Source organism: Mus musculus, chromosome 12 (genome assembly GCF_000001635.26).
Source record: "Mus musculus strain C57BL/6J chromosome 12, GRCm38.p6 C57BL/6J".
In the NCBI taxonomy this organism is placed as follows: domain Eukaryota; kingdom Metazoa; phylum Chordata; class Mammalia; order Rodentia; family Muridae; genus Mus; species Mus musculus.
The window spans coordinates 101,826,377-101,845,225 of NC_000078.6; the positions used below are offsets into that span (position 1 = coordinate 101,826,377).

The window sequence follows — 18,849 nt, forward strand, 5'->3', positions numbered from 1 at the left end:
AACTGAGGTGGGGCATGAGGAGATGGTTCCGTTCGTCGGTCATACATGAGTAGCTGAGTTCAATCACTAGCACCCAGGTAAAAATCCGGGCACGGCAGTGAGCACTGCAACCCCAACTGCCAAGTCAGAAACAGGAGAATGTTGGGGCTTGCTAGCCATCCAGTCTAGTGAGCTCCAGGTTCGGTAAGAGACCCTGCCTCCGAAAGGAAACAGCACTAGAGAGGATACCCAGAGTTAAACTCTGCCCCCAAACATACATGTGTGCATGTGCACATTCACATGCATGTGCATAACACAACCACACACACACACACACACACACACACCTGTACATGCATTGCACAACCACATACACATATATATATACTCACCTGCATGTGCATGCACACAATAACACGCAGGTATGAATACTCATATGGACAATATTATTTCTTATTTTTGACAAATAATTAAAACTGTATGCCAACGATTATATATGGCATCCCCATGTTCCGCAGGGGAGGGCTTTCAGCACCACAGGTGGGAAGCACAGGCTCTTTAATTTATTTTTCTCATTCTCAGTGGGCTGAAGACCATCCCAGATTTGCATGCCTTGTCCCAATCAGCAAGTTTTAGGTCATAAACTGAGTTCTCTTCTAGTGGGCACCATCTCCCCATTAGTCACAGGCACCTCCGGCTGGTCCAGACAGCCTCCCTCACGAGCCCTGGCTCCGTCCTGGCAATTACAGCACATTTGTGAAGGTGTTTACCATGGCTCTCCTCACTCATAAGCAACAGTCTTATGACACACCCGCTGTCTTTATGTCCTCCAAGCCTTAACCATACTGTGATTATCCTGTGGTTGCAGGGGTGTAACCAAGGAATCTCCATTTTAACTGATACTCCAGGTCGTCCTAATTTCTCAGCAACTACATGTTTGTTTGTTTTTTGTTTGTTTTTAAATGTTCTGAAATTTGGATTTCACTCAAACTAATTTAAGTTTTCGTTTAATAGCCATATGTGGCTGGTAGCTTTCCTGACTCTCAGCATGGCTTTAGCCTTCACCTGATGATCAATTTGCTATGCTAGAAATAACACAAAGAAAACAATTGAAAGTACCCGTGATAATCCAGGGATGACAGCTCAGATGTGCAATTCCATCCTTCAAGAGGCTGAGGCTGTATGCTGCCTCCATGGAGCTCATGGCCAGCCTGGGCTTACATGGGGATTTCCATGCCATCCTGGGCTACAGAGTGAGCTCTGCCTGGCTCAAAAGGCATATTTATTTTTAAGTTACTTGTGGGCCAGGGAAAGTGCTATAAATAAATTCCTTGCCTCACCAGCACGAGGACCTGAGTTTGAACCTCCAGGACCCACACTAAGGCCTGGTGAGTCGGCCCACATCTGGAGCCTTCGTGCTGGGTGCTGGGGATGGACGCTTTCCTGGAAATCTCTGAACCAATGAGCTCTAGGCTCAGTGATCTAGCTACTCTGTCTCAAAAACTAACGTAGAGAGAGACTCTCAGCCCTAACTCCATCCCCACCCCACCCCTGACACACACAAGGGCAAGAGAGAGTCAGATAAAGAGCGTTCTCCCATAGAAAGATGGAGCCTCCACCTCAATCCCAAAAGATGTGGTGGTGCACACCTTCAGTCTGGTGTTGATGAGATAGAGGCAAGCTGACTTCTGAGCTCAAGACTAGTCTGGTCCATATAACAAGTTCCGGGGGAGCCAACTCTACATAATGAGACCCTGGTTGGTTGGTTGGTTGGTTGGTTGGTTGGTTGGTTAGTTTGTTTTTTAAAAAAGGACAAAAGTCACAAACAAAATGAAACCTCAAGTCAGGTATAATGCACACACCACCCAGGGCTCCAGAGACCAGATAGGGAGATAATGCATTCAGGGCCAGCCTGGGCTACAGGGTGAATTAAAAGCTAGCCTGAGTTACATAACAAGACTCTGTCTCTATAGCCCAGTCAGACCTTAAAATTTTTAAGACTATGTAAAAAAATATATTACAAAAAAAAAAAGTCAGTACCCTAAAACCAAAACAGGTGGGAGGAAAAGTGAAGACATGAAAAATACGGAGGTGGGGGTGAGCCTGCAACCATCTAAACTATCCAGGAAGAAAACAACCAGCATTTGGGGGCACTGCAGGCTGGGAGCTAGTTCAAGCGTTGAAAGAGCTAGAAAGCCAAATGGAATGAATGCTAAAGCCAACAGTCAGGCCACACCAGGCAGCCACTGCCCAGGGTCTAGAGGGACGGCTGTAGACAGTGCCACAGAACCCAGGAGCCAGACCACCCACAGGAACGGAGATTGAAGTGAGACTCAGTTGGCCAGGGAGTCTGAGAAGGAATGTCTGTGGGACCCTGGGAGAGCAAGGAGGGGGCGCGACAGTGAACTGAACTAAAAGCCAAGGCAGAGGGGGCAGCCACAGAAACACAGCATGTGGATCCTGACCTGAACTTGCCTCTGTGTAAAAGGAAGACCTTCGATGCTGTCAGAAAACATGAAAGCTGGAGAATAAGGAATGACTTCAAAAGCCTACCAACAATTAGTGGGGAAAAAATTAAATCGAATGTTTAATCCTGAGTACAGGTTTGTGGAAGTTCAGTCTTTAGTTTGACGTTTGTGAAGAATAATTTATCTTTAATTAAAATTTTGTTTTACCTTTAGTTTGCATGTCCATGTTCACGTGCATGTGTGGGTGTGGGTGCAAGCATGCTACATGGCACACACGTGGAAGTCAGGGGACAACTTGTGGGGACAGTTCTCTTTCCACTGTGTGGGTCCGGAAATCAATCCCAGGCACCAAGCATGGCTGCAAGCACCTTTATCTGCTACAGCATCTCTCTCACCCAGAACTAGCCTATGGTGGGGTGTCAGAGGCTGAGGCAAGAGGTTTGTCAGTAAAATTGAGGCTAGTCTGGGCTATGTAGTGAATTCCAGGCCAACATGGCTACAAACAAGGGGAAAAAAAAAACCCTTTAATTTTTCGCTTTTGTGGCAAAACTGTGGGCTTTTCTCTTTCACCCCTGTGCGTGCAGCACAGAAGTGGAGGTCAGTGGGCAGTACTGGGTAGTTAGTTCTCACCTGCCATTTTTACCTGGGTTCTGGACATCAACCTAGCCAAGCTTGCACAAGTACCTTTACTCAGTGACCCACCTCAGAGGCTCCCCCTTTTAAGTATTCATTGGTGCGGGGCACACTTGCTAGTGTGTTCGAGGAAACCTGTGCTTGTCAGAGGCCAGCAGAGGAGGCTGGGTGTCCTCTATCATTCTCTACATTTTTCTTTGAGGCGGGGTTATTCCCCTGAACCTGGAAGCCAAGAGTCCAGCAGTCCTTCTGACTTCAACCCCCGCAAGCCGAGGTTACAGCATGCAGTGATTACTGGCGTGTTATGGACGCTGAGGTATGAACAGCACTCCTCATGACTACACCATTGAGCCATCTTGCCAGCCAGAAGTATAGCCTTTTCTCCCCTCCCTAGATAAACTCTCCTTTTGATAACATGGTTCAGACTTAACTGGCAATATCCATGGGCATCTGGTGAGTTTGATTGACATGTTAATCTGTGAACATGATGCCCAGTTATCTACCTCGGACTGCTCCGGGGAACGTTCTATTCTAAAACGTTCCTCTAAAGCTGCACTGAAAGCCTGCTGAGTATGAAACACAACCACAAAAGGAGGTCCAACATTTCATTTCAAATTAGGGGAAACAAGTTACTCAAGTTTGAGGCAATTTTGCTGGGATGAGTCTTCTAGGGTCATAGGAAGATGTTGATACCTGATACAGTTTTCTGTGCCTAGAACAACAGACTTGGGGCAACAGGTAGGAAATGGGATCAGATTATAAAATTCTGGGTTCAACCCAGGTGATAAGGGTCAAAAATCTGGGACCATGACTGGCACTCTAGACAAGGTGAGGGTCAAAGACTACTTGGTCACGTTCTGCAGTATCCAACATTGTCACAGAAATGACTATGCATCTCCTCATTTCTAGGCTTAGACATGACCTGTGTGGTGCCTCTTCCCCTGCTGTGAGAGGTACACATGCCCTGCTTTCTTCCTGTGAGCAATGGGTACTGCTGGACTTTAAAAGTTCATGTCAAAGCAAAGATGTCAAGTATAGAGGCTTCAGACCCAGGTCACACCCACAGATGTTCCCACAGGAAGCTCCAAGCCTCCCTGGCCTGAACCTGTGTTAGCATCTGTGAATCCAGATGCGATGGATTTGGAGTTTAACGTCATTCCTGGAGAGGTCGGGACTGGGGGAAGCACTCACTGATGTCTAGATCATCCTTCACAGAGTAACTACAAGATTGCCTCCTTATTTGGTGTGCAACATGTGCAACAGAACAAATGCTTTAAAAATAATAGATGGGAGTCTGAGATGAAATGGGAGCTGGTGGGCTTGGGTTGTTGGCGCTGGGCATGCAACTTGCTGTTATTCGCTCCTTTGTGTCTGTGTTCAAAGCTTTCCTTATTCTAAGCCTTCTCTAACACAACACTGTTATGATACGATGAGGCCCGAGAGCAAAGGCTCATCCTGCTCTCTGCATTCTTTGGACATTCTTGAAGTTTCTGGACTTGCAATCACACTTTGAAGTGTTTGTGAGCCAAATCCAGCATCTCGGCCCACAGATTTTTCTGACCTTTTGCTGGATGTGGGTCATACTTTCTTCTTTACATTTCTCATTATTTCTGGTTGGACACTGGACAATCTTGGTTATAGCGCAGCAACTGACTCTGATCTATGCTTTTGATTCTTTTAGCTTCACTAAATTATACAACTCTGGCCGTTTGTCTCACCACGGGAAAGCAAAGCTGCTGCTTCTGATCGGTTTTGTTTTCGTGTTTGAATTTCTAGTCTGACTTCCCAGGCTCAATCCTGGAGAGACCAGTAGTCAGCAATATTTGTTCTTGCTCAACCTCCAGAGACCCCAAGACTTCCATACGTAGTAGGAGGTTGTGTGTGCAAGTGGAACAGCCCACTCGGGCTGTTGGCCCAGATCTCCCTCCCAGTCAGGCTGTGTCTGGTCTCCCCTGCACCTGGTGGCCTCCCCCCTGCCCAAGGTCACATCAGCCTTGACTAGCTAGCTACAACCCTCCCTCCACGCAGGGCTGCACAGTGGATTCCTGCTGGCCCACCACCCTTCTCCTGCCTTCCTTGCCAGCAGAGTCTAACTCTGCAACAAAGCTGCTGGTTTTCATGATCCACTCAGAGGTTGGTGGCAGGGGGGGCGGGAGGGGTAGAGCTGCAGCAGGAAGACAGGGCCCAGATTCCAACGATTCTTACACAAAGTACTAGAAGCCTTTCAGAAACTGTTTAAGTTCCTGATTGCCTTTGTCAACTTCCCGATTGGTAACTCCCAGAGCCTTCAAGTTAGTCCCCTTTCTTTGGGGAGGATTGGTTGATCTCTTCATAATGGCCATCCAAATGCCCCTAATAGCCATGTGCTGGCATGTCACACACTGAAGATTGACAGCAGAGTTAATCTCAGCAAGTAAATCTGAGGTTAAAGTAGAAAAGAAACGGAGTGGTGACCCATGGCTGAAACCCGAGCACGATGGAGGCAAGGTCAACAGGATCGCCACAAGACCCAGTTCCCAGCCGTTTAATGCTTAAGAGTGCCCAGTGCTCTTCCAGTGACTTGGGCTTAGTTCCTAGCACTCACATTGATTGGGTGGCTCATAGTCACCTGTAACTCTAGCTCCAGGCCATCCAACACCCTCTTCTGGCCTCTGCAGAACTTAAGTGTGTACACACACACACACACACACACACACATACACTCAAAACTAACCTGTGATAAAATAATTTTATCCTGATGGTCCCTTTTTGAGGACACTACCTGAAAACAGCTTTGGTTAAAGGGCTCACACATGATGTCATGGCTCCTACTACCTAAACGAGCCACACAGGAAACCCAGGGCAGGTTTATACTGCTTTGTTTCGGTAGCTGTTAGGGGAAGTGCCTTCTGGAAGTGCATACAGTTAAGGACACACACCCAGTCATTGTGGCTCAAGGGTGGAAACTCTCTACTGTGAGAGAACTTACACACTTCAACATGGACACATGCCGTGTATTCTAAAGTGACAACAACAACAACAAAATGTATCTTGGGTTGTTAAGGAATTTCTGGGCTATCTAGAAAACAAACGTAAACTTTGTATGAAATTCAGCCAAATACTTCAAATCACCCAGATTTAACTGAGGGCCAGGAACAGTGAACTGAAGTTGAAGTTGTTAGAGCTGAAAAAGGATGTGTAAGAAGACAGCTGAGACTTCTCAGTCAGGCCATCATTACAGGGCAAAGCTGACATCTTAACCCCAGCATGGCTCAATGAAGGCTCCACAGTAGGAGCCAAGGCAGAAAACCAACTCAAGGTTCAAATGTTTGCCTTAAGTGATCTAAGTAATATTTTAAATTACTCCTTATCTCCAAGATAAATATTGTTGCAATTATAACGGATTAGTAATTTATAGTATGTACAACGTTTTGACAAGATGCTATAAACCCCTCAGTTACATCTCTATTCACATGACCCAAGTTAAGGACAGGAAGACAAGGTTCAGTTGCTACATCTGTACTCCACTAGAACTGACCAAGGCTAAAACCATTGTCTGTCGGTATTTAATTTACTAAGCCTGTTTCCTTCAAGACATGCTCCTCCCATTTGTCTGCCAGCCCAGACCAGGGCACTCCAGCACCTGTGACCCCAACATTAGTTCTCACTCTTCTGTCACCTGTATATGTGTCCTTCTCAGCACTTGGCCCAAGCCTCAGATTTCTTCCTCCCTCTTTCTCAGCAGAGACTCCTCGTAACTCACCCCTATACAACCTATTTGTATCTCTCTCGCGCTCCTGTCCATACCCTTATAGGGTCTTTCCCATTTGAAGAGTCACTCCATCTGTGCACCAATATTTCCTCGCTGTCCTTTTTCTGCCCCCTCCCCAGCCTCTACACGCTGTCTCTCTGCTTTGAAGGATGCTCTCTCCATCCCTAATGTCAGCAGAGCTGCCTGCAAACACTATATGCGCTTGTGACCCAACCACACCACAAAGAAGCCTTTGCCTCCACCCTTCCATCCACTCTCTAGTCAAACCCAAGCAAAACAGTTCCTGATCCCTAAATTCAACAGCTTTGTAATTATTCACGTAACATACATGTGAGCAAACCTGTCACTTGTTCCTTGTAACTGTACAAGGCTGCTATCAGGTGGGTACTACTTCAGATGAGAAAAAAATGAAGTGACAAAGGAATTTTGTCAAAGGTCACACAAAAGGGATCAAAGCCTGAACTCCAATTCAACTATCAAATTAAAACTCCATTCCTTCCAATGCTATCACACTAAGAGTTAAAAATGAGTTCTATGCCCAAGAGCAAATGAAGATGTCTAAACAACCTTGGAAAAAGACTAAGTGACCAGTGACGCATACTACGCCCTCTGAACGGGACAATGAGAAGCCCACCAGCTAAATCCTCAGGTCCTCCTTTCACACGCCATCCTGAGAGTCTTGAGTGGACCACACTTAGCATCCAAGGCTGCATCCCTGCAGCAGACACGCAGAGAGAGTGAACACCCAAGTCATCAGACAATCCCTGCAAGTCGTTTCTCCTCAACAGACACCGGCAGCTGTTTCCCAAGTGTTTTTATTGTGGACGAAGACACAGCCAATTTATATCATTTTTATTTGGAAGGTTTTTTTTTTTTTTTTTTTGCCTTGCAATGCTCCTGAGAAATTCAAGAGTGCATTGGCTGTAGCTCTATATAGAACACAATGGAACAGTTGGAAATCTCTCACATTTAGATACCTTCCTATAAATCAAGACAATGTATCAATTTTAGGTGATTAAATCATAATAAGTTAAGATGTACAGGCTGACAAATCATCACAAATGTCAACATTACAATGATCATTTTCTCATAGGAATATATAAAATAAATATTACCTAACTGATATTTACAGAAGAAAAATTTTTGTTGATAGAAGGTGCTTTAAATGCTTTGATATATGAAATTTTCTTTAATTTAAAAAACCCAGTTCAAATGGTTTTCATCTTCACCTGTGCCTCCCTCCCGTAGCTGACTTGATCTTCTTGCATCCTCGGTGATTAAAGCATCTAAAGACTTTCTGGGTGATGCTGATGCTGATGCTGAGCTGGCTGATGCTGAGCTGGCCAGCTGCATGCCCTGCGTGCCATCTCAGTTTTGACGATGTGCTTTGGTTCCCCTGCCCCCTTTAAAAAACAAACAAGAATATGTGGACGTAAACTCAACAGCACACATGCCGGTGATTACATTCAATCAACACCAACAGCAGGGTGAATTCTTGATAGTGTATTTCACTGTACTTGAAAACCATTAGGAATGTTGTGAAGAACTGTGGCTTCCAATGCAAAATTCAACTACAAATTCTAAGTGCAGAAAGACATCCACAGCCCACTCGCAGCAGTTACAACACTGCACCAAGTCTGTGGCTTCTGATGCAAAACTCAATCACAAATTCCACCAATCTCAAGAGCAGATAGACTTCTGCAGTCGCCACAGAACTGCCAGCGAGCCTCCAGAAGCGTCCTGTTGGAATCACTGAACAAGTGTGCTTCTTGCACTCTGCTGAGAAGTCTCTTTGAGCAGATGGTTCATCTCTGACACAACTCAGTTTCAGAAAAGTTGATGGGTTATGTCTGGTTTAGATCAATGCATATGTAGAATGCACACAACAGAGATGTTAGGTACTGCAGCTTTCAGACAAGGTCATATACTTCAATAGCAGCCATGTAAGACAGTGTTCTTTGATGCCTGGATGTAGAATCCCCCCCCACAGCAGCCTTCAGACTTAGGTTACATGAAACAGTGAGGGAGGGAAGGTTGTTTTAGTCAAAGAACTTCAAATGTCATAAAAGTTATTTAAATATAAAACACATTGCTTAAATATCCACCATGTGCCTCTTCTTTAAAAGAAAACCATTTACATCTTCCATTTTCTTCTTAGTGTAAAGTCTTTTGGCTACTTTATTCATAACTTAACATTTCCTGGCAAGCAGTACATGATCCAGGCTAATGAGAGAGAGTAACTTTTTACGAAACACATAAAAACCTCTATCAGTAGACCCTCAACTTACAATGGCTTAACTGTTTCAACTGTGGAGTTGGCCAAAATGATACACACTAAACTGAAACCACGCCTCGGATTTAGTCTCTCTCCTCTCAGTGCTGGGCAGCCGTGGGCACAGAGCCCCTGTGGGGCCAACTGACAGCTGAGTAGAGCAAACAAATGCTCAATTCAAGACGTTTTTTATTAGGGTGGGTTTATTGGGCTGTGTGCCCACTGTAAGTTGAGGGGCATCTGTAACATCAGCAAAACTGGCTGGAGCAACGTAGCATTTCCATTAACTCTGAGGGCAACTTTTTCTAACACACAGCAGAGAAATTAGCATAATAAGTTAGTTAAGGACACAGGTGACATCAGAAAGCAGCATTATCTCAGTTACTTAATTTTTCAGAAAAAGACGTTTTAACCATCAACACATCATCAACACCTCCAGGCTTCCAAACACATTAGAAATATGCAGGTTACCCCAGGTAAATTCACAAACAACCCAAGTTAGCACTGACAGGCGCCAGGACTGCCGACGCTTTCTTAGTCTCATTTCCACTGTTCCTTGCTTATATAGGCTTTTCTGTTTTAAAGGCTTATCTTAATTTACAAAATATGTAAGAAGACATGACTTGTACATGTACAGTGCCAACAATGAATACCAATGTGAGCATCCTTATACAGTGAAGCTGGGGATCAGGATGTTTTCTTTCTAACGGCTTTGGAAAAAGGTTTAGAAATACTTGGAAGTCCCAACACTTGGTGTTGGTGCACTGAAACGGCCTCCAGAGTAAGCACAGAGCGCTGCACCCCACACAGGGAAAGCTCACACTGAGGCAGGAGGTGACGGGTCTCAGGATATTGCTAACAGTGCTCTAAGGTTTACGTGGATACAGCCATACATAAAGTGTAACCTTACAGAAAAGTTACGTGTATTTGTGCGTTTGTGCAAGAAAACCTTATGGTTTTTTATTGTTTAGGTTTTTTGGTGTGTGTGTGTGTTTTGAAGGAGGAGTTCACTATGGCTCTTGCTCTGGCTAACCTGAAACTCACTATGTAGACCAGGCTAGCCTCAAATCCTAAGCAATCCTCTTGCTTCTGTCTCTCAGGTGGTGGGATTAACCACGAGCCACCAGGCCTAGCTGCAAACCTGTAGTTTTAGGTGACACTTTAAAAAGACAGTTCAGCTCTTGAAACTAAATGATCCCATCTAGTTACTCACAGCATGTACTCCACAATAAAAAGAAACAAACTACTGACCCATGAAACAGCTTGGATGGATCCCAAGGGAATTATGTTAAGTGAAAAACACCCATTTCAAGAGGTTACATAACGTATGATTTCATTTAAACAGCATTTACAGAATAACAAAATTATAGAGGGTGACAGTGGTTGTAGGGATTAGAGAGGCATTGAGGGTTAGAAAACGGCAGCTGGAGGAGCTTTCTGATGAACAGTTGGATCCTGATCGAGATGGTCAGATGAACCTACACATATGATGAAATTGCATAGAACCAAATACCTGCCTTGCCTCAGTGCACTAATAACCTCCCAGGACCAGCTTTGTTCTCTGTGCTCTGTAGAGCGCAAGGTCCTCTACAGGTGATCAATATGTATTGCAGAGCACTTTCTGCTCCATGTACAGAAGCCTTTATTAGGCATCGTTGGGGGTGGGGGTGGGGGGTGGGGCGGAGCGGTGAATTCCTTATCTTTAAAAGACGAACCACATACTCATATAATAAATGAGCTTGAAAATTCGGGGAAATAAAAACAGACAGACATTTACTATTCTTGCCTCTCCTTTAGAGTTTTGTAAATTAAAAAGTAAACCAAATGTTTCTAGTTTTAAATTAAGTAACATCATAAAGTGAAAAAAAGTAGATTATATATCAGATACTTGCTCTTCTGACACCTGCAATTTCTAAAAGCATTAAGAATATTTTTATTAACAGAGAAATTATAACTACAAACAAATAAATGACTCTTTCTAGAAGGCCACTTTGTGATAAAGTTCACACACATACAGTGTTCATGGTTTCTTTAAAGTGCTACTAAGTCTCAGCCTTGAAAGCTACCTATTGCTTTAGAAGGTCTTTCAATACAACACCTGCACTGTTGTCAGGTGACACTGGCAAAGGTGTAAACGTGGGTAGAACATCTGAGATGGGTTTCAAAAGAAGATGCCCAGGCCCACCAGGTCCATGTCCAGCTGGGTTAATAAGGGGCACAGCTGCTGAGCGGGGAGCCAAGAATGGATTCACATCTGTTCTTCTTCCTGCCCTGGATTCTGCTGTATCTAAAAGATAAGATACAGATTTAGTTTCTATCCTTCACAAAGAGATTTAATGAAAGAACCCTCTGAACACAGTACTAGTTTTATCAAACTCATCGACATAGTTGTTGAGGTTTGTTGTTGAGACAGGGTCTCTAGCTCAGGCTGGCCATGAACCTCTTACAGCCTAGGATGACCCTCCTGCTCTACTTTGAGAGCAGAAATTGTGCTAACAAGCTCAGTTCTAACATGAGCATTCGAGTAATCCATGTGTCACTACTATCAATTTTAAAATTCTGCCCTGCTGACAACAGTACTATTAGGCACATGCTTTGAGCTATCCTTTATTCGAAACAAGAACACCCACAGACCCGCATATCCTAAGCATGAAATGCTCACTTGAGAGCCAACAAGATGGCTCAGCAGGTGAAGGTGCCTACCACCAAGCCTCCAACTCTGATGACCTAAGTTCAGTCCCAGAACCCATGGCTGGAGAGAACCAAATCCTCAAGTTATTCTCTGGCTTCCACAAGTGCACACACATAGAAATAGACACATGTGCACACGATAAACAGTGCCTTAAGAATTCTAATGTGTATTATGAAAACCTCATGAAAATTCACTCCTAGTCATTCAAACCATTTTCTGGTAAAACAAACAAACAAAAAAGATCCGCATGTGCTTTAGGTTTCTGTATTTGGCTACCTACAAATTAAACTTGTATGCTTCTGAGTTCTGGATCCTATATGCAGAATCTATCTATGAAAAATAGATGGGCAAAAGTGGGGGAGGCATGGAGATCCTGGGCTCACAGATAAGCAGGAGGGGAGCCAGGACGCTAGCCACACAGGCCGTCTGTCCCTTCAGTGTGCTATCTGTATGGCCAAGACCACACTGGATACTCCTGCAGACTCTCAGAGTGAGCTTGTCAGTGTATAAAACCCATCTATATAGAAGGTGTCGCATGTAGTCCATCTACAGAACCCATTTGGATGATGTCAGATGTACTTTACAAAGAGTTTTGATTTAGTCATGTCTTAAGCTTTATTAGGCACACAGGACTGAGTCATTTATCACCAGATAATTTTCCACCAAATTATGCTGTACTTAATATGCCTAAAATCCACACTCATGGTCAGAACCAACACCAGCTCCTTAGTCCTGCTGAACCGAACTCTCTTCTTGCCTCACGCTGATCTTCACTCTGCTGGTCATGGCGATCAGAGACCCACACACAGAAGAGAAGAAATGGAGAAGGGGGGATGGGAGAAAAGGAGACGAGAAATATTTGTATCCTCAAATACTAGTTATATACCTGAAAACTACACTTACTGTAACAACTTTGAAATGATGGTGTGTATGTTGCAGGGTAAATACTTTTCAGACCTACCTGAGAGATGAAGGCCTTGAGAACTTAAGATTTCCCAATGATTATAATACCTATGAAAAATGCTGGCATATCATAGTATAGTGATGTCACAGTAATTAAAATTAATTTACCAGAAGAACAAATAATGCACACTCAGTCATTGTGTCAGCACTCAAAGGCTGCAGACACTCTTAGTGGTAGCATTTCTCTACCAACTCGGGCAGTTACAATTCATTTTCATTAGAATAAGAATTTGGCTTATGACCTGTCTTAGGGGCTACAATTCTACCTTATTACCCAAAGACACTAACAACTTTTATTGGTGAGAGCCAAGCAAACCCTTGGAAGTCCCTTCTTTTTTTTTTTTTTTTTTTCTTTTGGTTTTTCAAGACAGTTTCTCTGTATAGCCCTGGCTGTCCTGGAACTCACTTTGTAGACCAGGCTGGCCTTGAACTCAGAAATCTGCCTGCCTCTGCCTCCCTAGTGCTGGGATTAAAGGTATGTGTCACCACACTTGGCCGAAAGTCCCTTCTTAAGCAATGGGAAACTAAAAAAGCAGGCTCCAGAGACAATGACAGAGAAAAACTCATTATACTCAGCTGTGACTGAGCATTTCTGGATTCCCACTTTGGATTTCCTGTGACCAACAGATTTCCAAACTGGAAAATCTCCTGCACTGCCTGCCTACTAAGCTCTACGCTCCCTGAGCACAGAACAAAACTGAGTTCTACGTCCTGTGAACACAAGTGGACACAAAGTTTTAAACACACTGTGAATACAGGACTACACTACACACTGTGAACACAGGAGGACACTACACACTGTGAACACAAGAGGACACTAGTCTCTACACTCTGTGAACACAGGAGGACACTACACACTGTGAACACAAGAGGACACTACACACTGTGAACACAGGAGGACACTAGTCTCTACACTCTGTGAACACAGGAGGACACTACACACTGTGAACACAGGAGGACACTAGTCTCTACACTCTGTGAACACAGGAGGACACTACACACTGTGAACACAGGAGGACACTAGTCTCTACACTCTGTGAACACAGGAGGACACTAGTCTCTACACACTGTGAACACAAGAGGACACTACACACTGTGAACACAGGAGGACACTAGTCTCTACACTCTGTGAACACAGGAGGACACTACACACTGTGAACACAGGAGGACACTAGTCTCTACACTCTGTGAACACAGGAGGACACTAGTCTCTACACTCTGTGAACACAGGAGGACACTACACACTGTGAACACAGGAGGACACTACACACTGTGAACACAGGAGGACACTACACACTGTGAACACAGGAGGACACTAGTCTCTACACTCTGTGAACACAGGAGGATACTACACACTGTGAACACAGGAGGACACTAGTCTCTACACACTGTGAACACAGGAGGACACTAGTCTCTACACATTGTGAACACAGGAGGACACTACACACTGTGAACACAGGAGGACACTAGTCTCTACACACTGTGAACACAGGAGGACACTAGTCTCTACACACTGTGAACACAGGAGGACACTACACACTGTGAACACAGGAGGACACTAGTCTCTACACTCTGTGAACACAGGAGGACACTACACACTGTGAACACAGGAGGACACTAGTCTCTACACTCTGGGAACACAGGAGGACACTACACACTGTGAACACAGGAGGACACTAGTCTCTACACTCTGTGAACACAGGAGGACACTAGTCTCTACACACTGTGAACACAAGAGGACACTACACACTGTGAACACAGGAGGACACTAGTCTCTACACTCTGTGAACACAGGAGGACACTACACACTGTGAACACAGGAGGACATTACACTCTGTGAACACAGGAGGACACTAGTCTCTACACTCTGTGAACACAGGAGGACACTACACACTGTGAACACAAGAGGACACTACACACTGTGAACACAGGAGGACACTAGTCTCTACACTCTGTGAACACAGGAGGACACTACACACTGTGTCACAGGAGGACACTACACACTGTGAACACAGGAGGACACTAGTCTCTACACTCTGTGAACACAGGAGGACACTACACACTGTGAACACAGGAGGACACTAGTCTCTACACACTGTGAACACAGGAGGACACTAGTCTCTACACATTGTGAACACAGGAGGACACTACACACTGTGAACACAGGAGGACACTAGTCTCTACACACTGTGAACACAGGAGGACACTAGTCTCTACACACTGTGAACACAGGAGGACACTACACACTGTGAACACAGGAGGACACTAGTCTCTACACACTGTGAACACAGGAGGACACTAGTCTCTACACACTGTGAACACAGGAGGACACTAGTCTCTACACACTGTGAACACAGGAGGACACTAGTCTCTACACACTGTGAACACAGGAGGACACTAGTCTCTACACACTGTGAACACAGGAGGACACTACACACTGTGAACACAGGAGGACACTACACACTGTGAACACAGGAGGACACTACACACTGTGAACACAGGAGGACACTACACACTGTGAACACAGGAGGACACTACACACTGTGAACACAGGAGGACACTACACACTGTGAACACAGGAGGACACTAGTCTCTACACTCTATGAACACAGGAGGACACTACACACTGTGAACACAAGAGGACACTACACACTGTGAACACAGGAGGACACTACACACTGTGAACACAGGAGGACACTACACACTGTGAACACAGGAGGACACTACACACTGTGAACACAGGAGGACACTACACACTGTGAACACAGGAGGACACTAGTCTCTACACTCTGTGAACACAGGAGGACACTAGTCTCTACACACTGTGAACACAGGAGGACACTAGTCTCTACACTCTGTGAACACAGGAGGACACTAAGCTTGTGTCTTCCATGCAAACCCTGCTAAAATTCTGATCACCTCTGATTGATACATATACCTAGCAGAGCTCTCATGAAGGAAAGGGAGATGGAAAGAGAGAGAGAGAAAGAGAGAGAGAGGGAGGAAGGAAGGAGGAAGGGAGGGAGGGACTGAGTTTTAAAAATTCTAGAAGAATGAACTAACCAGTACCCCGGAGCTCTTGTCTCTAGCTGCATATGTATCAAAAGATGGCCTAGTCGGCCATCACTGCAAAGAGAGGCCCATTGGACTTGCAAACTTTATATGCCCCAGTACAGGGGAATGCCAGGGCCAAAAAGGGGGAGTGGGTGGGTAGGGGAGTGGGAGGGGGTATGGGGGACTTTTGGTATAGCATTGGAAATGTAAATGAGCTAAATACCTAATAAAAAATGGAAAAAAAAAAGAGACCACCCCAGTAGCCAGACAGGTCCCCTAATAGAGGAATAGGGACACCAACCCATCTACAAAACTTTTGATCCAAAATTGGTTCTGTCTAAAAGAAATGTAGGGACAAAGATGAAGCAGATATTGAAGGAATGGCTGTCCAGTGACTGGTCCATTTTGAAACCCATCCCATGGGCAAACACCTATTCCTCACACTATTAATAATGCTATGCTATGCTTGCCAACTGGAGTCTAGCATCGTAGCCCTCTGAGAGGTTGTACTCTGCAGCTGACTGAGACAGATGTGGACATCCACAGAAAAACATTGGATGATGGTCAGGGACCATTATGGAAGATTTAGGGGAAGGATTGCAGGCTCTCAAGGATATAGAAACCCCACAAGAAGATCAACAGTGCCAACTTACCTGGACTCCTATGAGGTCCCAGAGACTGAGCCACCAACTAAAGAGCATATATGGGCTGGTCTGAGACACCCAGCACATGTTTAGCAGAGGGCTGCTATGTCTGGCCTCAGTGGGAGAGGATATGCTTAATTCTGCAGAGACTTGATGCGCCAGGGTAAGATTATACAGGGGGTGGGAGTCCTGCCCAAGGTGAAGGGGAGGTAGCCTGAAGGAGAAATTCTTTGAGGGGGGAGCTGGGGGGGAGTAGCATTTGGAATGTAAAGAAATAAACAAATAAGTAATTAAGTATGTGAAGTATGTAAATAAATAAATAATATAAAAGAATGATTAAAATAAAAAAAACCCTAGTGACAGCTAAAAAAAAAAAAAAAAAAAAAAAAAAAACAAGAGACCAGATGAATAAAGTAAAACCTTTTGCTTTGCTTGGACAATGTATGCTGATCATCTGGAATTGAAGAAGTGATTAAAAAGAAACCAGCATCATTGAGACAATATCTTCTGAGAAATGTTTTCTTAGGGTCAGCACATAGAACCTGTGGCGCAGAGGTGGCCAAGGTCATATCTTGTGCTGGAAGTTGAACTTGGTAGTACGAGAGTCACCCAAGAAGTGCTGGTTTTGAAGGCATGAAAAGATCATAGAGAGAGGCTAAGATTTGGCACTGTGTCACAGGGCCACTGATGAAAGTGAAGCCCAGCTACAGCAAAAAGCCTCCAGCATTTTGAAGATGCCAGTACTAAGGGATGATCACCAAGAGCAGCAGTGGAAATGGAGTAGAAGCAGCCAGAGCCTAGAAGACAAGATTAGTATGCTGTGGAGGGAAGATCTAGAGAAATGACTCAGGTATTTTGGAGGAGTGCATAAGACTATGAGTAGATCCCAGACACTGGACATTGAGGTATGTGCACAGTTGGAGTTTAGTTTTGCTTTGAACTAATTGTAAATTGCCCTGGTTTTTCCCACTTGTAATAAAACAGTATCAAACCTAAAAAACAAAAAACAAAAAAAAAAACAAAAAAAAATTCTAGAAGAGAAATTCTGTAATATTTTATCTAAATTTAACTATAACGCATGATATGAACTAGGAAGCATATGATATGTTCCTTAAGTCTATACTAAAATATGTAAATTATTGGGAAAAAGAAATTGGTTTATAGTCTAGTGGGTAATTAACTTTCAATTCAAGAAATGTTACTATATGCCAATATCATCAATATAAAATAAATAAGACCATTACAACCCAGTGTGATCAAAGTTACACACATGTAACTACCAATTATTTCCTTTTAGACAGACTTTCTACATGCAAGGGTACATGCCACATTCTTAGATGTTTACATCAGTTTAACTAAACCAACATTATTTATATTATATATGTGGCAAAGTTTGGTTATTGAATAACCAAAGATGAAAATCATTTTCAGACTATAAATTATGCTTGTAACTTTAATAAGAAATACCATCAGAGAGAAATGAAAACAGGGACAAAGCAAAGATGTAACTAGCTCACTAACATTTCTAAAAGAGTAGTTCAAAGTGACTTATGCTGCTAAGTAAAATAAAATCACTAGTTACCACAATGTCTATAAATATACCTCAGTATCTCTAAATATACTATAGTATGTATAAATATACTATAATGTATAAATGACTTAAGGGTGTGTGGCAACGGCCAATGAAAGATTTCTCATGAAGACTCTGGGAATTAGTCCTACATAAAAATGAAAATATTTCATACTGTTTGCATTAATTGAACAAATAAACAATAAACTACAAAAACATATAAGGCCCAAATTTAACAACATTAGAATTTTAGGAGCAGTATTACAACTTCAAAACACTGAAAACTTTGTCACAATCATGAGTAACAAATCAGTAACAAATCTTAAGTTAAGCATTTGATTTTTACCACTGAGGGAAAACCATGTCCCTGATTTTACCTCTAAAACTTTCGGGTATGCCTGTGTCAGCTTTCCTTCTTCCTGGAGAATCTAGAGGCTTCAGGCCATGGACTGACAGCTTTGGAGGCGGGACAGATGGATGAGATTCTGTTTCCAGAAATTTAACAAAGAGTTCTGAAAAAGACTAAGAGAAAATATTTTGGAATATTACTGGGGTTGTATTAAAATGATACAGGAGAAATCTGATACTATGCAAACGAGTGTGGTGTGCAATCACTTTATCATTCACGTTCAGCAGGAATAAAACTGGATCTTACACTATTGAACACAGACTGCTGATTTGGTCTCAAAGGTGTATTGGGCACACTTTTCGATCCTCCTCCCAGCCATCCAGCCATCCACCGAGTAACACCTCCTTGATCTTCTGCAAACAGCTGTAAGGGCATTTTAAAATAGAACAATACTATCAATACAAGACAAGAAAA

The 18,849-nt window shown here is 43.7% G+C and overlaps 1 protein-coding gene across 3 annotated transcripts in view; it reads right to left on the reverse strand.

The window, feature by feature from the left end:
* Window positions 1-7,668: 7,668 nt before the first annotated feature.
* The window catches only part of Trip11 (thyroid hormone receptor interactor 11), a 79,127-nt gene continuing 67,946 nt past the window's right edge, over window positions 7,669-18,849 (reverse strand). For 2 of the 3 annotated variants that reach the window (XM_006515382.4, XM_011243986.2), the window contains 3 exons: window positions 18,682-18,798; window positions 18,404-18,548; window positions 7,669-11,390 (listed from right to left, as the gene is read on the reverse strand). In XM_006515382.4, the coding sequence (XP_006515445.1) occupies window positions 11,170-11,390; window positions 18,404-18,548; window positions 18,682-18,798 (483 nt within the window). In that variant the 3' untranslated portion in view covers window positions 7,669-11,169. The remainder of the gene's footprint in view (window positions 11,391-18,403; window positions 18,549-18,681; window positions 18,799-18,849) is intronic. The other variant, NM_028446.1, reaches the window with a different exon arrangement.